Source organism: Acomys minous (genome assembly GCF_964271855.1).
Source record: "Acomys minous genome assembly, chromosome: 3".
Classification (NCBI taxonomy): domain Eukaryota; kingdom Metazoa; phylum Chordata; class Mammalia; order Rodentia; family Muridae; genus Acomys; species Acomys minous.
Window position 1 is genome coordinate 101,488,761 of NC_140485.1, and position 23,399 is coordinate 101,512,159.

General features: G+C 40.3%; 1 protein-coding gene across 1 annotated transcript in view; it reads right to left on the reverse strand.

The window, feature by feature from the left end:
- The window catches only part of FRK (fyn related Src family tyrosine kinase), a 103,943-nt gene extending 81,785 nt beyond the window's left edge, over positions 1–22,158 (reverse strand). Inside the window, exon 1 of the mRNA XM_084777976.1 lies at positions 21,145–22,158. Coding sequence (XP_084634102.1) covers positions 21,145–21,509 — 365 coding nt within the window. The 5' untranslated portion in view covers positions 21,510–22,158. The remainder of the gene's footprint in view (positions 1–21,144) is intronic.
- Between the last annotated feature and the right edge of the window lie 1,241 nt (positions 22,159–23,399).

A 23,399-nucleotide genomic window follows, 5' to 3' on the forward strand; every position in this document is an offset into this window, starting at 1 on the left:
TTGAAAAACTTTTAAGTCAATTTCCGAGACGCAGAAAATCATGTGCAGAGGCAGTGGCTGAGGGAAGACATAATACAACTTGAATTTAAACTTGGAATTTTTAAATTTTTAGATAGCAGAGAAACCAGAGCAAGTGTGCTCAGAACAATACTTTGTGTTCCTTTCCAACAGTCATTCCAGTGTGGGTGAGTAAGAACTCACACAACTGGGTTAAATATGTCCAAATCAATTATAATTGCAGTTCCAGGATGGTCCTGTAGTCCCTCCCCACACACCCCCACCCCCGAATCAAAACACCTTAGAGTCATCTACAAGCAGATACAACCTATTCTTTTTAGAATGAAATTACTGTGAAATTGGTCAAATTATCTTTGGTGGGTTTAGCTCCAAAATACAATTCAACAGACTAAGTATAAAGTTCATTTTAAGAAATGAGATGACTTTTTAAAGGAAAATTATACCATGCATTCTATTCTCAATTCCTGCAGTAGTCACATTTCTCAGGGTTTCCTGAAACTCTCTGTAGTGGATATCTACTGGGTTTTAGCATAGGCAAAGAGCAAATACTTACACCTGTTTTTTTAAACACCCAACACTGACTTAAGTAACACCAACACAGGAAGGCAGGTTTGTATCCTGCCAGCCCCACCTCCCCTCCAGCTATGCCCTCACCTTGAGAAGGGCTTTCTGTAAATCCTACAGACTGACATCACATGCCAGAGCCTGTCTCCAGTGCCACAACATGTAAATAAGTAATGATACCTACACACCAAGTGAGCACAGCAGAACAATCACATGCATGTGATAGGTTTAGCAAATTCAACGATTCAGCATTGAAAAAGAAACCTTCAGTAAACATGAGGTAAGCTGATGACTGTTCCTAAGCTACTAATCATGGCTATTGCCGTCTGTATTTAAACAGTTTACAGTGCTAATTAATGTTGGTTAATACCAGAGGTATTAATAAGTACAACTAACATGTCAAGTGGCATTACAGCAAACACATATCCGTTCCTAGTCCATGGCTGTCTTTAGTTTCTTAGGGGAAGCAGACACGTCTTTCAAGCAGCAATTTTGTGGTAGCGCTGTGGAAATGCTTACATTATTTTTGCCTTGTTCAAATCTGTTTTATAAATACGCATATTGCATTGAATTCACTATAAAACCAAATCTTTCTTTAAACACATAAATATTTTTAAATGTCTGGTATAAAATGTACATGCCTGCTTATTGATAACATAGCATTTTGTCTCGTTAGAAACTCTAAGGACTATTTTTTTTTTTTACTCTTCGATACTCAAAATTTCCCCTTTATGATTCAAAAAGAATCAATGAGGAAAAAAAGGCTGTTATTGAAACTATGCAATGAATCATGGGCAACTGGCATTTAATAACAATTCGTTTGAAATGTCAAACATAGATGAACCCTCAACACAAACTAATTAAAATTTTTCATGAGAATATTGGGCTTTCCTCATATTATCAATAAAATTTAAAATTGACTGGTTTCTAGCATTTTACAGTGAACGTATGCATAAAAAGACAAAGACACTGCCTTTTATTATCAAACATTTGGGGTCATTTGGGACCTGCCATCATAGGTCAGTGGATTAAGATAAGCAAGGTCCCTTGTCTCAAGACCATTCTCAAAGTTTTCCAGCCATCAAACTATATCTGAGCCATGTCTGCTTCTCCATTTCTTTGTGATTTACTGAATAGAAATCAAGTATGAGGCTCCAAACAAAATGTTACAAAATGGATATTTAACTAGGTCTCTGTGGTCACTGCCAAAAAAGGGGGAGGGAAGGGTGGACTTGTGGCAGAAGTAGGAGCCAAACTCGAGTGATGAGAATAAAACTCAAAGAGGTAAATAGAAACAGAGGGTCCTCAAGGCCTGGTACGTAACCATAGCGAGATTGGCTGCAGGGGTGGGGTGGGGGTTATCCGAACAAGACAGAAAGCTGCAAGAGAATTTGGAATAGAAAGGAAATTTTAATTTTCTGACATTTCATGTTAGCTTTGGTATAGATTTTGTAAAGCATGGGCTAAAGCAAGAAATTGGTGAAAAACTAGCACACTAAACCAGACTGAAAAATCAAAGGGATCTTAAAATATGTAGTATGAGATGGTGGGTTACAAGTACATATTAAAAGAAAATGCAATGTGGCGTGATGATTGACTGGAAGTGAAATAGGAAAGGAAAATGGGAGACAGAATGACTATATCTGTCCTTACTTAGCAAGAGTCATCCCCCTTGCCGTGGACAGAGCTGGGCAAGACTGTGGAGCATCCTTACTAAGTAGGTCATAAGAGGTAGAATATATTATGTACATTCATGAAATGTGCTGGCTAGTTTTAGGTCAATGTGGCAGAAACTATAAGTCATCTGAGAAGAGAGAGCCTTCACTGAGTAAATGTCTCTATAAGACTGGGCTGTAGGTAAGCCTGTACAGCATTTTCTTTGCGATTGATAGAGGGCCCAGCCCGTTGTGTGTGGTGACACCCATAGGTTGATGGTTCTGGGTTCTATAGGAAAGCAGGCTGAGCAAGCCATGAGGAGCAAGCAGGTAAGCAGCATTTCTTCATGGCCTCCGTATCAGCTCCTGCCTCCTGCCTCCTGCCTCCTGCCTCCTGCCTCCTGCCTCCTGCCTCCTGCCTCCTGCCTCCTAACTCCTGCCCAGCTTGAGTTTCTGCCTTGGCTTCCCTCAGTGGACTGTGATTTAGGATGTATAAATCCAACAAGCCCTTCTCTTCCCAAGTTGCTTTGGTCATGATGTTTTATCACAATTAAGACCCCCAACTAAGACAACTTTCAAAGAATTAATACAAATATTATATTTTAAAAGATTTCCATGTGCTGATAGCTTTCGAAGTTAAGTGATGGACTGGAGGCACTGTTTTCCATAATTTTGCAACTGTTTTATTTTTTACAATAAAAATAAATAAATAAATAAATAAATAAATAAATAAATAAAGGCAGTGCAGTGAAGATGGCCTAGTGGATAAAGGCAATTAATTACCCAAAACTAAAAACCTGAGTTCAATACCTATAACTCATGTGGCAGAAAGAGAAAACCAACTCCTACAAATTGGTTTGTGACTTCCATAGGTCATAGGATGCTAACACACAAACACACACATATACACACAAACACATACATACACACACACGTACACATACACACACAAAAAAAACATTTTTTAGAAGTTAAAACTAAAATGTACATGTTAAAAAATAAAGATAATAATTTTTTAAAAAGTTAAAACTGAAAAGAAAGAAATAGAACTCCTTGTTGAGACAATTTTTTTCAGAGGTCTGGTGTTTGAGAAAAGCAGTTTCATAAGCAGTAGCCAGAGGGGAAATGGAGTCACAAATTGCTTTATAAGAGGCAAGAATATTGATTTTATTTGCCTGCTGCTATGTGGCCTTCCAACCAGAATTTAAATTATAGCAGTGAACTTACGAGCAGTCAAGAATTTTTATAAGAAATCAATACCCACACATCACTTCAATTGAGCCCAGAGAATGCTTCAGAACCACGCACATCCTAACCATGCTAACAACCTTATTCTTCTCCAATTTAGGCACAACTATGACGCCCTCCTACCCATCCACTTACAACACACTTCCAGAGCCCTCTAACAAAAACTGATTGAAGACTCTTTTCCAAAGAGAGAATACCCTATTAGACTTGACTAGCAAAGTGTTAGTGCCCAGTGGCTAGGGTACTCAGACTGTGTCACTGGGGGCCTGCAACAAGAGGGAAGACACATGAGAGATGACGTGAGCTACTCCGTAGAATTGAACGCTCAACCCACTCAGCCCTTAATAGGGTCAGTGTGAAATGTTTTCTTTAATCCCTACTGCACTGATTTCTTTCTTTTTTTTTTTTTTCAGTATTGTTGGCTGAGCTTACTTATCCAGGTTTTCTGTGTTGTAACAACTACCTGTGAATAAGTAGCGAGCAGGTGGAATTGGTTGCTATGGTTTCTATTTATAGTAGAGCATGTTCGTGGTTAATGGACACTTGCCACTTTGTAATAGAAACCCGAGCATTGTCTTCCCCTCCCTTATGCCTTCCCAGTGCCTTAAAAGTCCCAAATTCCTGTCCTCGTGCCACCTACTTTGTCCCTCCCTCTAGATCCCTTTCTCTATCAATGATCATGTGTAAAGTGTGACTTAATTTCCCTTTTCAATCCCAGGAGAAGCATTTGGGTAGAACAGAAACCACAGAGTGAGACCAGCCTACTATTTTTAGAATAAATTTGAGCACAAGCTTTGTTTCTGAAAATTACATCAGTTGGCTCCCTCCGCTGGGCAAAAGCCTCTTTCTTGGACAAATCACCAGCAATGGGTGACCTGGCCCTTGGCCCTTCTCTCTCAGCACAGTCTTAAATCCATATAGAATCTGCAAGGCAGGGAGCTGCCCATTCCTACTGCTTTCAGCAAACACATTGGCTGTCTGCTGGAGCAAATTAAGCCATTCATCACTTATACCGCCCTTGACTTCTGGTGGCACAAAATCATGGCAACCAAAATTTGCTAAAACATATCAAATGGCTAGCTTAAAACATAGGCTGGAAAAAAAATGAATTGAGATCATTCTTTTCATAATGCCCACTGTTCAAAACTCAGCCAACCAAGCCTGCTTCGTGGCCAGCTAGGATGCAATGACGCGGTTAGTGATGGGAAATACAACACGCTTTGGGAAGGATTTTTGTCTTCACAGGACTGCCGAGCAAACAGTATGCCCTAAAGACATTCCTCCCTTTGTAGCTGGAGAATATCGGCTTCTGTGAGTTTACTTTTTAAGTCAGATCAGCTGGGGACATTTCTTCGAGTAAGGAGACAATTGTATTTTGTGCATTAAAGAAGAATGTGAGAGCATTAATATCCACCTATTTCATTGTAAGCAAATGAGCAGACAGCTTACCTGTTGGGGTTTTGTAGAAATGTGTATAAATCACCTCCAATCCATGTTGAACATCTCAAAAACCAGCTTCCCAGCTTGCTTATACACGTGGTTTCCTCACCACTTGCACAGCATTTCTTTGAGCAACCAGTCACTGAATAACATGGATTTCCTGTCTGTCCCAGTGGGGATGATCAGGCCCATCTTTGTGCTGCCTATGTCTCATTTCTTGAATCGTTGGGTGCCAAAGCAAGGCTATTAGCTTACTTTAATTTCCAACAGAACTCTTGTTTTTAGTACCTTAGTTCTACGGCCCGTTTTCCATTAGCCAACAGAAAGAGTTATTATAGCAACACCTGTTTGCTTTAACCAGTATGCACACTGTATAGGCCAGTGTGCTTTTCAGCACTTCAAGGCACTTCTTATCATTGCCTATGCCATAGGGACGAGAGCCCTGTCAGTGACAATGACCAGACTTATACATGTATATTTCACTTTAGATGTAGCAACCAAACACGGGTTAAAATTTGCTCATCTCCTCGGTATAAATGCTTACATAAAATGAACACAAAAGCTCCCGGCGTGTTTTAAAAACAGTTAAAATATTTAATCATCAAATCCTGGGCCTCACTCCATGCCTGCATCCTCCTAGACTAACCACAGCTGTCAGACTCAGTTCCTTATTTGGCGTAGATTCCTGGATGAGTCTTTCCAACCACGAACCAGCTCATGCTTTTATCTGCCTATTGATAACCTCTCCACTTCCTCATACACTCCAGCTTTATTTGCTTAGCTTAAAGGTTAGCTTATCTTCTTTCAATTTGCTTACACTGCTGTGGACCTTCCTTTACTTTCACATCTTCATTCCATCAGCCCTTCCCGTCAGTCACCCATCAACCTGCATCTTAATCCACTGTGTACCCTTCTTGTCTCAACCTCCTGTTTTCTTCTTGCTTTGCTGGGTCTCTTGTAACAGACCTGGCTCTTAATGAGTGTTAACGTCCCTACTAAGGGCACCTCCCTACCTGATGCTGTAGGTAAGAGACAAGTCAAAGGAATATAATACACATGTGTACAAAGTCACAAACAAAGAGTACGGTGAGGCTACTTCAAGCTCTCCAGCAGGCAATGGTGTTCCCATCTGATACTGCAAAGGTGAAGAAGGGAACACAGAAAGAAGCAGATGAGGCAGAGCCAAGCAGCTCAAGGTCAGAAAAGCAGAAGGAAAAGAAGAAAAGGCTTCAGCTCCAGGCTACGGGCAAACAACCTGCCCTGACTGATTCAGGACTAGTCTCTCAAGTCAACTGAGAAAGCCAATTTTTTATTCTGCACTTTGATTTATGCAGATTGGCATAGAAAAGTCATTTTGGTTCTAAAATATAACTTATGTCTATGCTGACTATTGTTATTTATATATTAAAGTAGATTACAATTCAGACCCGTGCCAAAACAAAATCCTTAACAAGTATTCTTTATTGATGAGAAATTGTAAACGTATTTTTAGAAGAAAACAAGTGGGACCAAGAATAAACCACACTAAGGCCAAATGCAGATATTACAAATAGGCGTGCAGTTGGCCTGAGTTACTTGGCAACTTAGAAGACCATGAGACACAGCAAAGTTCTCATGCCTAATATAAGGAAGGGAATTAAGTTTTCAAGGGAAACAAACTTCAAACTTTAGCCCACACTAATTTCAGAGTGCAAGACCTTGTACTTTTAAAATAGTTTCTTAACCCCCTCATCCTAAACACATTACACACATAATTTCAGAGGCTCGTGTGAACTATCTCAAGGTGTATAACTGGGCCTTCAGAATCTTAACACAGTTATAGGCTACAGGACAAGGACCTTTGGCATCAGAACGCAAACACGGGAATCTTTAAAGGCATGGAGTATAATGACCTCAGAAGCTGCAAAGTCATCTGACTTTAGGTCTTTCCAACTCATGTTAGGAATATGATATTAAAGACTACGCTGGCAAAACCAGTATTGTGGGGAAGGTAGAGTCGTGTGCTGCCTGTGTGGTTACAATGTCTAAGTTTAATTTTATGGTCACCAGACTTGCCACCCTTTGATTTTATGCTTAAGTTGCATTTAGATTTTGTTGTTGTTGTTGTTGGATTTTTTCTCCCAGTGCTATGGATTGAACTCAAGACCACAAGTTTGCAAAGCAAGTGTCCTATACCACTAGGCCACACACCCAACTCCAATTTCTAATCATTTTCTTAATCTACACTACTCAAAGGAATAAATCAAACAGCAATCTACTCACTGTGCCTTCAACTTTATTTCCACTTTCTTAAAATACACATCCCACACAATATATTATTTATTTAATGACATTAATATATGTGTATATATATATACTTATATGCATACATAGTCTCTTGAAATTTGTTCTCACACGTGTATATGAGTGCTATGAATGCACGTATGTGGGCACACATGTGTAGGTTCATGTGCACGCGTGTGAGTATGTATGCAGAGCCTCGTGCTAACACTTAGTATCTTCCTCACCTATTCGCCATGAAATTCACAGAAACGGGGTCTCTCTGTCAACCCAGAGCCTGTTACCTAGCCATCTTGCTCCAGGGATCCCTGTCTCTGTCCTCCTCACGCTAGAACTGCAAGAGGGCCACCACCTTCACTTGTATGCAAGCCCCTTACTCACCTGCCCATCCTTCTGAAACATGTTTTAGCTCAGTGTCATGCTTTCAAAGCTCTTCCCTATTGTTATATGTCATTCAAGTCATTACTTTTCACCGGTGGGTGAAAATAATGTTTCACTAAACAAATAAACTTATCCTTCTCTCATCAGTGGACATTTGAATTGACACATTTTCTTCCCAAAACTGAGGTGCTATTAGCATTTTCCAGGGAAACCAGGTTTTGCTGTGGGTCTGGGAGGAGGAGACCCTTAAGGAGCTGCTGTTAGTAATGGTTTGCATGTTGGACATGCTGGAATGATATTTACCAATCGTAAGTTCAAAACTTCCCCTAAAAGTTACACATACTCTTTTATATTTATCGGATTTACCTTAAAAGACAAAACCACGGTATTGTTCATCAGAATATTGTAGAATGCTCCATAGCTTTGGGACGGACTCTTGGGCTTCAGAAGGGGTCGGGAGTTTCTCTAAACCCCCAAGTTTCTTTCAGTCTTGAAAAATCACTCGCTGTGATTCTTTAGCCTCCAATAACTGTCACGTACATCTTTTGCTTCCTATTATCTAACAAGAACCTAAGTAGGTGCTGTGACCTCCCATTTTCGTAACCCACTGCTTCCCTGAGGCAGCACTCGGCTAAGACAGAGCCCAGAGTCCAGTGACTCAACCTCAAAACCAGTTTGGCCTGTTTTGTTATCAGCTATTCTATAACACAGGAATTGAAGCTACTGAGTCAGTCTCTCTCCTCTCCTCTCTCTCTCTCTCAAGATTTATTTATGTATTATGTATACCATATTTTATCTGCATGTATGCCTGCACACTAGAAGAGGGCACCTGATCTCATTTTGGTGGTTGTGAGCCCACCGTATGGTTGCTGGGACTTGAACTCAGGACCTTTGGAAGAGCACCCAGTACTCTTAACCTCTGAGTCATCCCTCCAGCCTCTGAGTCATTCTTTATATTGCTCTTACCTGAAACACAACCGCTTCTACTGTATCATAACTGTCGAGGCAGTGCTACCATGCCAGAGCAGAAACCAGGGGGACCTAACTCAGCCCCTAGGGGTTTCCAGAAAGCAGAGGCCTGCAGCAAGTTCGTAGAATAAGAGCCTCGGAGTACATCCTTTTGATTTAATAGTGCTAACTAACATGTCATAGAAAGGGAATTATTCCCATGTACAAGCAGCGTATATTACTACATAGTGAAGCATTTTTAAAGTTATTAACTTGACCGAGTATTTTCAAACAAACCCCCATCCCGATATCATCTTAATCTAGTGCCAATCAAACATCTTTCAAAGTGATGCCTGTTTTTGTTTTCTTCTCTTCAAGATCTAGTCCAGAGGGCACTCTTTCTACAATATGGACCCTAAAGAGGGGCTGGTATACAATCAGAAAACCCTACTGTGTTCTAAAATGGCTTGGGGACAGCCAAGCCAGTTGATCTCTCAACTGCAAAATTACGCGTTCCACTATACAATGCTAAATAGCTCCCAAGATACTCTAGAGACAGGACACAGGCTGTAAACCCTAACCAAACAGTCCAGTAAGAGGCTGCAAGCTCTGCCTAGAGGTGGAGGCAGCTGGATTCCACTGACCCTGTGCCTCCTACATTCCCTAATGCTGACTCTCTGGATTGGCCCAAGTCTCATACTTCTACTGTGAGTCAACAGCCCTAAGCCACCCAGGACAGAGTCCCAGATGGAACCCGCAATGCTACTTTTTAAGTCTATATGCTGTCACCAGTCCGTGGCCATCATCTCTTTTTCTCTTGTTCCCTTGACCTTTCTTTAGCAACGGACCCAAAAAACTTTTATTTGAAATTCCATTAGCTTGTTCTGAGAAAGATGACTTTGGTTTTCATCTGCTTCAGTGAGCCCACTGTTTCTGGTTTTTTCTTTCTGCATTTGGTACACTTGATTCATAACAACTATTTAGTTAGTTCACAAACTAAAGGTTAGTTATATAGGATAGGCTCCACGCATCTTCACTGGGCTTAACCCTGGGTCTTCAGTCAACTGGCAACGCAGGTTGACCAGAAGGAGCTTTTCACAATTTTTGTATTTTTATTATTATTTTTTTTTACATTCCTGGAAGTTGGCTTGTGTTCTGCATGATAACTATAGAACTCTAAGAGTAGAAAGCAAGTACTAACTTATAAACTCTTAAATCTCTACTCTTGCCACATTTGCTACTATTCCATAGAGCAAAACAAATCAACTCAGCCTAATTGAGGCAATAGTTAGTGAGGCAGGAGGTTGCCTAAGAGTGTGGGCCTATTATACACAACCCAGAAAGGGATTTTGTTAAAAATTTGCACATCACTCTTGCTCAGCTGACTACAGATGTCTCTAAAGCTTTGATCTTTGTGTCCCTTTTGTTTCTTGAGTTTTTACTGTGTGGCCCTTAGAAAGGCTACAGCACTCCATGGTTCTGACATTTCTGTCATGTTATATTTTGTCCATTTGAATAACTTCAAGGTCCCCCTTTACAGAACTAACTTGCCCCTCTGTCTGGGTGTTTCGGTTCCTAGAGTTCCTCTAGATATTTCCATTGAGATATCTTACTGTGGCTTAAAAGTTGGCATGTCAAAGGGAGATGGGAAAGAGATGAAATTATATTCCAATCAAAAGCATATCTCTTAAAAATAAAAATTCTGCACACAAAATTGATGTATGAAATGAAATTACTATACAAAATTAATATTGCACTTAATGTTTAACCTGTTTCCCTTTCTCTTCTCCTTCATCTAACCTAGTTCCTCCTCTACTACTCAGCAGATAAGACAATGTATTTAATTTTAGTTTCAATTTTCTAGCCCTAAAAACAGTGATAGGAAAGCTTTGCAGACAGAGCAATCATGTCAGAATTAAATTGGTTATGTGTGCTTAGGACTTTGAAGATGCACAAAAATCTTCATTATTTCCTTTGCCCTCAAGTCCTATGTCAAGCCATAGGATTGCTCACCTCTCGACTCTTCTATTTTAATTAGTCCTGGAAATCGAAATTCCTAATAACATCCTGCTAAACAGTTTACTTAACTTTATTTTCCACATTTAAAAAGTGGTTATAATAGAAACGACCAACTGATGTGGCTGTTCTAAGATAAAAGCCAATACAAACTAAGTTCCGTTTGTTTGGGGTAATACAATGGTAACCCTTCTCAAAACGATACTTATTATAACTTCTTGCTCTATTAACAATAAATGCAAAATTATAAGGAAAATCAATTATGAATCTTTTCAATAAAGACTTTCTTCTACAAAGAAAATTGTGTGAATAGAGCTTTAAATGGTCTGATTCCATTCCAATCAAGATTAAACTCTTTACCTATACCTATTCATCCATGTGTTGCTTTCTTCACTCATGCACTAAACAACAATTTTTACAAGTGTGCACAACATGACGGTTTGTGCCATTCCTGTGGCATAAATTAGCATCTGTCTATCTCAAAACAGTGACAAGAAGCCCCTACGTTCAGAAGCTAGCCCACCACTTAAGGCTAGATACTGGTGTTCCCTGTTAAACATAAACAATCTCACAGGCCATCAACATTGAACAAGATCACTTTATGATCACTGACAGATCACAGCAAAAACAGGATCAAATCTCTACATAACCATAGCATAGGCATCATCTACTGACACAAACAACCACATACCCATGCATCCTGGCTCTCTTGGGTGACCACTGCTTCTTTGCCAATGGCATCTTCAGTCTCTAAATAGTCTTACCTCCTCAACAACATTCATTGATGCTGAAGCATATATGCTCAAACATACTTCTCAATAGAGCAATATAATCCACAGCAAAGCTTCTCTTCTTTACATCCTTCCCAAAACTGTAACTCAAGTATAGGAGTCTTTTGTAATGCCCTACTTCTGAGATGATCCTTTCTTCACTTTAGTATGTCCTTTCCTGCATACCACTCCAGATGTGCTACTGGTGGGCTTTTGCTAAATGGAGTTGGCATAACTCTCTCTACTTATTCTTCTGACTTGCTAAGGCTGGAAATTTCTCTAAAAAAAGAAGTGGCACTGTCTTAGTCATTTTTCATAGCACCCGCATAGAAATTTTAATACAGCGAGCACACTCCCTTAGAAATTATTCCCTGCGATAATCAGAAATGACGTAGAGATTAAGGAGAAAGCATTCAAATTGTACCACTCAGAAACCCCACAGCCCCCTCCAGAAACGATTCCTGAGCAGCAGCTTTGAAAAAACAAAAAAACATTCTGGTCTCATCGTATAGCATGTCAATATGTTATAATTAATATTCAGAAATGTGGGATCAGAAGAGCATTATAATGACCCAACAGCCCCCCATAATACCGGTCCTTCAGAAGAACCATATGAGATTCCTCTGAGCCATTTAAATCCAGCTGCCAGTGACCTATGCAACACTTGGGTTAGTAGAAATATTTTTCAATGTGATTCTAAATTCCTTTCAAATTCCTATGTACATGAAGCGCAGAACTTCCTAGTAACTGCATTCCTTGAATTATGCTTTTCATTCTACCTTCAAAAAGTCAGGGAAATCATGAAAAAGTCTCTTATTAATTTTTTTCAAAACTTGAAGGCATTATAAGCCATCATATGGATTATAAAAATACATCAAATCATTAAAACACTTTGACATGCAAATTAACTCAATTTTTAAATAGAAAAACATCTAACTAAAAAAAAAAAACTCTGTAGAAAAAGCATGAGATAGCAGAAAGATCTTACACAAGGGGTAGTATCTGAAATTTAGCTAAATAAGCAGTAAGGTAGGTAATAGAGGTCACATGATGTATATTTGCATCTATGCATTTTAGCAAAATCCTGATGTTTCATTAATCTTCAAAGAAACAGCCACATAAACTAACAGGAAAGTTGCAGGCTTTGGGGAAATCGCTCTAAGGAGCCCTGAAACACCATTAAAGCTGCTATTAATCTGCATAACTACCTTCCCTGGAGAAAGCAGCTCAGTGCTTCCGGGGCTAGGAAGTGCTAAAGACCCCATTAAAAATGGAAATCAGGGAGAAGGCTGGAGAGAAAATCACAGTTAATTAGCAAGAAAATTAGCAAAAAAGAAGGTAGAATTATTTGGTTTGGTAATGTTTATAATGTAACAGTGAAACTATTACTACGCACTGCAGTCAACTTTCAGCATGCATAAGCTAAAAAAAAATATATTTCACAAACATACTAATTTGAAATTATATATGTTAGCCATAAAAACTGAAATTACAAGTCTAGCCCACAACATTAATTTTGTAAATTGGGTTTTGGTTTGCGTCCCATTTTAAAGCTCTGCTTGGTAATTCCTTTACCTTGAATATAACCAGGATATAACATATTAGATGCCATCTCCATGAGAGTTATCATTTCTTCCTGATTTTATATTCATTCTATGTTATGAAAAATACTCTGTCAGTCTGAGGATAGGTCACAGCAACTTATTGGTTTGGAGGTTAGAGATGATGCTACTATGTCTGTGAATCTAGCAAAAAAGTAAGGTATGAACAACTCACAGAGATGGTGCATAGGGTTAACACCACTGAAAAAAATGTCCTAATAGGTTAAAAAAAAAAAAGTAACTCAGACTGGTCACTCTTTTATCTGCTCTTTAAAAAAGATCTGAGATTTACAGTAGTCATTCACTGAACTAGTCATATGCCCAAATAGTCTTATACACATATGCCAAGCTCAGGGCCCAGGTAAGACAATGGCTCTACTTCTTACCACCGAGGTCCCAAGTTTATAGTCATGCTGAAAGCAAAGTGTCCATAATGACAAAGGATGCAAAAGCCTATAAACAAAAACTCTTAATGTACTCTGTGGTAGGACTGGAGAGGAAAAGGCATACAATAAGTTCCACCTCATCAGGAAACGAAGAGGAAGGGGAGTTATGGGAAGACAAAATGGAAAAGTCTTTCTGAAGACCAAACCTTCAGGTAAGGGATAGCATTTGGGCTGTCTAAGACCAAAAGGTTCCCAGTGTAGGGCCTAGACTAAAACAGTGACTTACAAAGAGTGACCCATTGGGATAGAAGTGGAAAAGAAGTTGCCAAGTCAAAAAATACATAACACGTATTAAACCCTTACAATAGAGAGGTTCTTCACACTGCACCTGTTTGAACAGTATCATGTCATAGAATCCTGAGGAAAAGGTGTCATTGTTCCCCGTGTTCTATATGAGAAAGTGAGATAGGGCTGTCAACGGTTTGTTCAAGGTTACACAGCTAAATGATAACGGCCATACTGAAATCCAAATCCTGTGTCATGAGGCACACAAGTAGTGTAGGTGAAAAAAGACCAACCAGTATTATACTTATATTAAAATTCTATGCCATTGGTGCTTTAGCCTCACTCAGATATTTGGTAGAAGAACCAAAGTGTTGCTCTAAGATTTGTGTATAATAGAGATTATTGCTGTTATATTGGAAGTTAAATAATCCAAAAGAATTTTTTTTCAGTCAGGTGTGGTTTTTCCTTTCTTGGTAGTCACAAGATAAATCAAAAAGCACAGAAAATAGTTAGCCCTTATCTTACTGTGTACAAGGTTCTGTATGACTGACATGTTTACCTTTTATTTGTTAAAAATAAGAAAGAAAAAAGAAGGAAGGAAGGAAAGAAAGAAAGAAAGAGAGAGAAAGAAAGAAGGCCAAAATAGCAACCCAAGCTCTCAAACGATATCATCTGGATAAAAACAAGCTACTTAGGAGTCCATTAAACCATTGTTATCAAAAAGTAAATTAAACCAAGTTGAAATTTAGGTCCTACTTTTCAATACTTGAATCTAGCATTCATCGTTTATGAATCGTATACATTCTCATAGAATTTTCCATTGTTTGTAATTTGCTGAAAATCTGAAAAGAAAAAAAAATTAGCCAAGTATGATGGCCCATGCCTTTAATCCCAGCACTCAGGGAGGCAGAGACAGGCAGATCTCTGTTTGAGGCCAGCCTGGTCTACAAAGTGAGTCCAGGACAGCCAGAGCTACCCAGACAAACCCTGTCTCAGGGGGGAAATCAGCTTTCTTGCTAAATAGAAAATAGTCCTGAATGAAATACTGTAAGTGGCATTCCAAAGTGTTATCGATTGTGTCACTTTTTATAGAAAAGCCAGCTCCAAACTCATCATAATGATTCTAAACCGTGGTTATTCAGTGCTTCCCAATGATATAATGAGATGCACAGAATCCTCTATTAATTATGTAAGACCCTCTTAACTCGACTTTCAACTATGATTTCAATGCAGTTTAATTCCTAGCACTCCTTACTACTTCATTATAACTTTCTTTTTTTTTTTTTCTTTTTTTCTTTTGGGGGTGCCTAAACAAAAGCATTATTCACAGTTTTGAATATTTAGCCATCCTTCCAACACAGATGAAACCAGTAGACGCTTGTCATTTTTCTTAAAGTTGCAGCAATTATATAAACACTTATTCTATAAACCTTAATATAAACAGCTTTGTGAACACAAACAGTACAGTGTTCACATGAGAAACCACATTAAAGCTGATAAAACTTTTGATAAGCTAATTCCTTCAGCAACACATTTGTCATAATCTTGATTCAAGCCACAGCAAGAAGCAGAAGAGGAGGAGTAAAAATCCAGGAGTGACACAATCATTTAGGGACTATATAGTCCCAATTGATTTCATTGCATCTAACTACTTATATGTCTGATTTGAAATATTGGTCCTAAATTATTATCTTTGATTCATCAAAAACACTTTATTTCATAGATAACCATATGCGTATTTAAGATGTATTTTGCTTTTCAGCATATAAGCTTATGTTTAGTTGATTTCTAGAATTATAATATTTAAGTGTTTTATTTGGGGTAGGAGCTACATTCTATTATTTTTTATGTATACACTTAATATTCCTTGAAAACAAGCACAAAGGTAAAGAAATAACCTAGACAAAGAACAATTGCATGATCAGCTGCCTGTGGGGATCTTCTAGTGACTTAACTGCTCAATAGGGCTGAAGTGTATTATGCCAGTGTGCTTCTCACGTATTCTGAAGCCTTTTTCCTCATTCATTCATTGATAAACTGTTTATTTTGAAACTATACTGCTTTATCTTCAGCTAAGGTAATTTTCAAAAGTTGGCTTCATATCCCAAATGAGAGAGAAATGAACTGACACCAGGGTCAAAAATAGCTTAGAGCACCACATGGATTTTCTATTGATAATTACTAAATTCAACAATGTTCAACCCACTAAACATTGAGGCCTCACTCTGTTCTAAAATGACAACATGAGAATATTTCTGAAAATATCCACTGTATGCCCCCAGGCTATTATTTTCAAGCCAGACATTGGCAATGGCCCTAGATTCTACAGCACTTTAAAAGATCTCTCTCTCAATACTGTAAAAAGATCACAAGTAGCAGCAAATATCTCGAAAGGACAGAGGGAAAATTCCGTTATTTGTGTACTTCAAAACATCCTAGTATTTCTATTCTGTAAGTGTCAACTACCAAGGATCACAAATTACAAGCACTGGGGTTGGAGAAATGACTCAGAATTTAAGAGCACTTGCTGCTCTTTCAGAGGGTCAGAGTTCTATTCCCAGCACCCACGCAGCATCTTATAAACATCTGTTTCTCCAGTTGCACAGGATCTAACCCTCCACAGACTTACAAAGGCACCAGGCATGCTGCACTTGAATACAGTGCACACAAAACTCTCATAGACATTTCAAATAAATTAATTAATATTAAAAGAGAATACTGACCCTTGCTTTCTTGTTCAAGGTAGACTCTAAAATAGTAGGTAGGCAACAAAAGAAAGGTGGGAAGAGACGAAAGGGAGGGAGAGAAGAACCTAGCTTTAAGAAGAAGGGAAGCAAAGGAGAAGACAAGGCTTTCCACATAGTGTTTTGTTTCTTGTCCAGGTGATCACATGAGATACAGAGACTTTTCTGTGCCCGGGGCTCCTCTACCCATCCTGTGCACTGAGGTAAGTCATCCTCAAGCTCAGCAGGGCAGAGAGAAACTTCATATGCTTCATAGACACTTAGGAACATAAAGGCAAGTTATATACCTCACAAAGCAAATATCAATTCTTCTGGCATTGCTGAGTCATTCTTCTAGTTAAACAGGTGGCCACAGAACACAGCAGTTGATTCTTAGGTACAAACACACACACACACACACACACACACACACACACACACACACACACACACGAGTATGAGACAAAAAGATGGAATTTAATTTTAAAAATAACACTCAGAAATCACTGTAGTGATTTGATTTGTTTTGTTGTTTTGTTTTGTTTTTGTGGCTGTTGAGTTTGCTTTTTGTAGTACTGGTGGGACCCATGGCTTTGTAAGCATGAAGATTGGGTCCATCTCTAAAACCTATGTGGAAAATGGTAGCATTTACCAATAACCCAAGCTCTCAGGAGACAGAACAGGCAGCTCCCTGGCACTTGGTGGATAGCTAGCCTAGCCTATTTGGCCAATTCCAGACCCGTGGAAGATCTATCTTAAAGTCAAAGTGGACAGTTCCTAAGGATGTTGTCCTCTGACCTCCACATGCAAATGTATATGTGCATATACACACCTCTATACATACACATGTACACAACATGCATATACATGCATGCACTAAAGGAAAGGTTTTAGTCAGCTGGTAATTTTCTAGGCTCCAGACCAAGTTGACCCCAATGCTGTGGACGTCAGAGATAGCATGTTAGCACAAGTGGAGGCATAGCAGGAAAAAAATACTTACATGGTAGCGGGAAAGAGAGGGAAAAGACTGAGGCCAGTCATCTTAGAGGACACAGTGCCAGCGACCTAAGGACCTCCCACTAGTCCCCACCTGGGGACCAAGCCTTTAACACATAGGAACCAAGGTAACAGATGTCTTTATAAAAACACCAACTAGCAATTTCTAAAGACACTCTGAGTAAGAAGACCTTAAGTATAAAGTTTTTGATGGATTCTGGATTGAAAGTGTGGAAGAAAAGCACTCATCTATAAGAGGAGCTAGGAATGAATTTGAATTAAAGATTATATAAATACAAGAGTTCTTCAGAGAAACAAAGTTCTTTAAGAACTGGGCCATTGTCTCACTTAATGTAAGCTTCAGGAAACCTAAAGCATGTCCAAGTGTTGTAATAATCCATTAGTACAACAGTTCACTTTAACAATAGTGTGGTTCTTGTAACATCTCGACTTCCAGGTATCAAAAAGTTGGGGGATGGATGTTCAACAAGCTAAAATCTTGAATTTATTTGCCCCAGTAGTAATGATTGCAGAAATGGCTACATTGTTTTCCTACTAATGAAAGTCAAATAAAGACATAAACACAGAAGCACTACTATATTTTAACTAAATAATTAGAAATTAGATGAATCCTTTTAAATTGGCTTCCCATTGTGTACTTATAGCCACTAAGTAAACATAGACAACAATCTCTCTCCAGTTCTATTTACTGAACACAATTAACCACATTAATTTTTAGTGTTCAAAGGGAAAATTTAAATATGGGATGAAAATGTCAAGGAAGATATTGAAACTTTTCAATATGATTCCTTTGTTAATAAGCACTGTATAGGTGTCTTGAACATCCTCCCTCTGAAAAATGCAAAGTTAAAATCACTTGTTAGTAGAGTGGACATACAGCAACCTGCAGCATTCAGCCAAGTGGTGACAAGAAACAGGTATCTAGGTAAAACTTCCATGTGTATCTAGAAGGAAACAGGTATCTGTCCCTTTGACATCCCATTTCTATTGGAGAGTGCATAGGAAAGCATGCTCTGGAGACCTGAGCTAGCAGTGACATAAACATAGTTGACAACCAACCCCAAGAGGAAAGAGCTAGAGTTAGGTGGAAAGTGAAAGAGTATTCTTGGCCGGTGGTGCACATCTGTAATCCCAGCACTCAGGGATGCAGAGGCAGGAAGAGCTCTGTGAGTTTCTTGGCTATAGACCATCCCTGTGAATTGGAAAATAACCACAATACTTTAGCTGCTTCATTTTGGATTCATAGACAGACAAGCTAAACTAGTCCAGATACTGCTCCTGGCCTTTTAACCAGAGTATATTCACCTTGGGAAAGCTCATCTACTTTCAGGCCACTAGTCAGCAGCATTTGTCGCTAATACACCACATAAAAACCATAAAAGATTTCATTCATGAGCAGTCACGAAATGAGGGAATCTAGGCAGTCCAGAGATCTTATAGAGGAACCGGTGTCTAAGTTAACTGAGAGTCAAATATATTTAAACATTAGTATATCATGAATTCAAGGCACTAGATATTAACAGTAAAGTGCTTGTTCTGATAATGTTACCCTGAATGTAAAATACCCACAATCCTTGACACAGAAACAAAGCATTTGGAAATGCATGCGATTCAGCATTGAGCAGTTGAGAAGATACTTTTTTTCTGTCTAGATGCGCCTCAGGTATTACTCACTTTCATGTGAGATTAAGTGAGAAAAGATGTAGACTCTCCCAGAAATAGAGTTCATTTGGTCTTCCTTCCTTCCTTTCATTCATTCATTCATTCATCCACTCCTTCATCCATTTTTGCATTTCCTTGAAGCAAGCTTTTACTATGTATCTGAGACTGGCCTTGTCCTCACTGTGTAGCTCAGTCAGGCCTCAAACAAGTACCAATCTTCCTTGCTCAGTCCTCTGGGTTGCTGAGATTACAAGGGCACACCACTATGACCAGCTAGGGAACCTTCTCACTTGATCATGTATCAATTCTGCCCACCAAAAGTCTAAGTCAGTAAATGTCTAGTGATGCATAAATTATAACCTTTTCCATTTTAAAGGGGGGAGGGAATCCCAAACCGTCCTTCCTGTGGAAATATTAAGTGGCCCTTGGCTACTCCTTGTCTTCTGTTTCCTGGGACAGTTAGAAAAGAAACAAAAATTACAGAGGAGGGGGAGTGGATATGATCAAATTACACAGTACATAATTCTCAATGAATTGGTAAAATATCATATTAAAATAATAATAATTAGAGAGAGCAGTCAGAAATAAAATCTCTGGATGAGAACACGAGGGGATGTCCAGTGGTCTCCCCTGTAAGGAGCCTCTCTTTACCATATGCCCACTTCCTGGAAGCTGTTCCCTGTGTTAGAATTCATTGGAACTCATCACCAACCTCGAATCTCCTCCTCCTCCTCCCTAATCCTGCTCCTACATATCCATTGTCAAGACTTCATTTGATCTACTTCCTATTCACAGAGCTCAAGCATGCCCACAACTACACCTGCTCTTTGAATGGACAGATGGATGGATGGATGGATGAATGGATGGATGGATGAATGGATGGATGTGGGTTTAATAAATTAATAAATTTTTCTTATTTTATGCCACATTAAATGATAGGAATTATTCAAATACTAAGATTCCCTCCCCTCTGTCTATCTGTCTGTCTGTCTGTCTGTCTCTCTCTCTCTCTCTCTCTCTCTCTCTCTCTCTTTGTGTGTATGTGTGTGTGTGTGTGAGAGAGAGAGAGAGAGAGAGAGAGAGAGAGAGAGAGAGAGAGAGAGAGAGAGAATATTACTTTTTGGCTCATCATTTCTGAAGGATTTCATCTATCATGGGAGAGCAGGCCTAGTGGAAAGAGCACATGACAAGACTGTTCATATTATGGTGGAGCAGCAAACAGGAGTAAGGTGGAGAGTAAAGGCTGGGTACACTCTGTAAAGGCCTCCCCATCACGTAGGCACCACCGCCTGAAGCTTCCACAGACTTCAAACACAGCACCACCAGCTGGAGAAAACACTCGAAACCTAAGCCGGTGGGGTACATTTCTGATTCAGGCCATTCGGATTTATTCAGCAACCTTTCGTGGTCATGTTTACAAGGTTAGGTGATTGTTTAATCTCAATCAGAGACACAGAGCCAGAACTAGACAACAAATAACAACAGTGGGTGAGTTCATCATCAGACCCCCTTATCAAGTCACTTTTTTTTTCCCCAGGATGAAACCTTTATCTACTGTTCTGAAGAAATATTGCCACTACTTTTCTTGCTCAAATCCCTGCCTATACCTGGCCAGTTTTTAATCCTAACAACCACAAGCTCTCATAATTTGAATAGTTACACCTCAGGATCCAGGAATTCCAAGAAAGAATTCTCTGTCACGATTTCACCAGAAGAGCTACTACTGTTGTGTAACTGTGTTTACATCTATGTAAGTCAGTAGGCCCACTTATGAGCCTACCGGAATGGAAGGGCCTGTAGTCAGCTGTAGGGTGTGTAGCATTGGTCTGGAATGCTTGGAAAGTTAGCAGTAACTAAACAAAAAGCCTCAGGTTTTAGATTTGAAAGTTCGTTTAGGGGAAACTACAACTGCCCATAAATGAAAATGTAGTTGTGTTTAAGACAATGGCCCTTAGGTGCGCACACTGTAATCAAAGTCTTTTTTAACAGTAATCACCCGCCCTGCTCTCTCTCATCTTTCGATTAGTGGCTTCTGAGGAGTGCTGCCACACACCTGCGGATGAGTTGAGTGGCCGTGGGTAGGAAGGAGGGAGAGCTCAGTAAACAGCCCCCAGAGATTCAAGAAACAAAGTGTGGTCTGTGCTACTCACGGCTCTGCCTGGAGACTCCGGTCCTCCGCCACGTAATTAGAAGGAATGTAGCCCTGCAGCTGCTGACCCAAGCCGGGTTCCTTCTTCTCCAAGTGTCTGGCCAACCACCAGCCCTCGTGCGAAGTGTCCAAGACTTGGAGTTTGTCGCCTGCCCGGAAGCTCAGGTCCTCGGCAGTACGAGCTTGGTAATCAAAGAGAGCCACAAAGTAGGGACCATGGCTTCTCTTGGGCTCCTGGGACCTGGGAGCCTCCGGAGGGCTGAAGGCTCCCGGATTCTCAATCACCACTGACTTGTCTGCCTCTTGGGACCAGCAGGGAAGAAAAGGCTGCAGGTATGCCCAGAGCCTCACACAGACGCTGCCCATGGTGTCCTGGTTGGGAGGAAGAGAGAGGATGACCCTCTCCCGACACGCTGTACAGATCCACTGTCTTCCTCCACCAGGCAGCCAGCCTCCAATTCAGCTGCGACTCGCCATACTGAGGAGAGCGAGCTTAAAGAATCCCAGCTTTCCGAGGATCTCTCCCGCAGATCAGGGCTTGGCCAAGAACAGACTCCCAGCTGGCTTTCTGTTTGTAGCTTGCCGCCCTGGGGCAAAATCAAGAGAGGACTGGGCCTGGGCGGGAGGTCCAGTGGGAAGGTGCTTCTTCCTGACTGCTAGGGCACCCAAAGATAAATAAAATAAAAAGGCTTTTCTTTAGAGGGACAGCTGAGAACAAAGAACAGCCACCTCTCCCTCTGTCCCAAGAAAAAGTTAGCGAGAGACTAAGACTAACTCCTCGCCAGAGCTCCGGGCCTCGCCTGCTCCAGCTGCTCACACTCTGCTTCAAGCCTGCAGCTGCACCAGCGCTGCGCTCCCCCGAGCTTTCCTTTTTGCTAATGAATAACCAGGCCGCGGAGGTTATCGCCTTTAACATCCTGAGCTGTACAGACTGTAATAATTCCTCCTTACTTCCTGGTTTCTTTTTGTCTGATCTAAAAGGAACTCCCAGGCCAGCTTTACCCCTCCCTCCTCCCACACCCAGGATAGACCAGCCCCCTTAACAAGAAGTAGTCAGGCTCTTAAAGCAGCCAAAGTCCATACCGTAGAGAGACAGACTAGCCCAGATGGCTCTCTGTCTTGCTCTACTCACTACACAAAATGCAGAGCGGAGATTTATTTCCCCACAAATATGAGCAGGATTGTTTTCTCCTGGACGAGAAAATTTAGAGAGAGAGAGAGAGAGAGAGAGAGAGAGAGAGAGAGAGAGAGAGAACTCGATGTTTAGGTATGTGTTGCCAGACATGGGGCAATTGGGAAAGAGCCATTGAGTCCCTACCATTTTTTTTTTTAACCACCAGGAATAGATTTTAATAGCCTCAGTAGTTTCTGAAAAAGTAGAAAAGCAGCTGGTAAAATGCTGAGAACCTGAAAGGCTGCCTTTTCCCACAGAGACCTCTCGTTCCCCTGTCCCTTGCACTGCTATTTCGGTAGCACATGCGCCCAATCACTCGCAGGAAGACTTAGGTGCCTGGCTGCTAAAGGCATTTTAGAGAGATTTTCCGCTGAAGTTAGACTTCGGGCCCATACTAATTCTGACTTGGTGGCAGTTGTGGCAGGACCTCAGAACAACTGAGGCTGGGGTTAAGATAGCCAGTCTGAGGCCCCTGGTTCGAAGGCCAATGTCTCTCCCTAGACCGCAGAGCCACTGTGCAAACTACCTGCACAGACTCTGTGCTGGTAGAGAACATCACAAAATTTCTCATGATTTGATTGAAAATAAAACATTTTGTTTGTTTTGTGTATGGCATTTAAAAAAAAAATTCTTTCTTGGGATTTGGGGTTGGTAGGCCTTGGCTCCAAACCACCAGTACACCCCAAAAGCCTCTCTCTTGAAACAATTGTTCAGTTTATCGACAGTCTTTAGGCTGGCTAACCTAGCCCAAAGACAATCTCAAAACTCCTACTGTTTATTAAATCGCACTCGGGTGGCAGAGGCAGGCAGATACCTGTGAGTTTTTAGGGCAGCCTGGTATACATAGTGAGTTCCAAGACAGCCAGAGCTATGTACAGAGATCCTATCTCAATCACTCAACCAATAAGAAAATATCCAACGCAAATAGAAAGAAAAAATGAAGAGAGAGAGAGAGAGAGGGAGAGAGAGAGAGAGAACGAGAGACCTGTGCCTCAGTCCCATATGTGGTTCTAGTATGCAGAGCATCTGGTTACAACAGCTTGTATCATACTTTAAGATTCTTGAACTGTCCTCAGAATCAG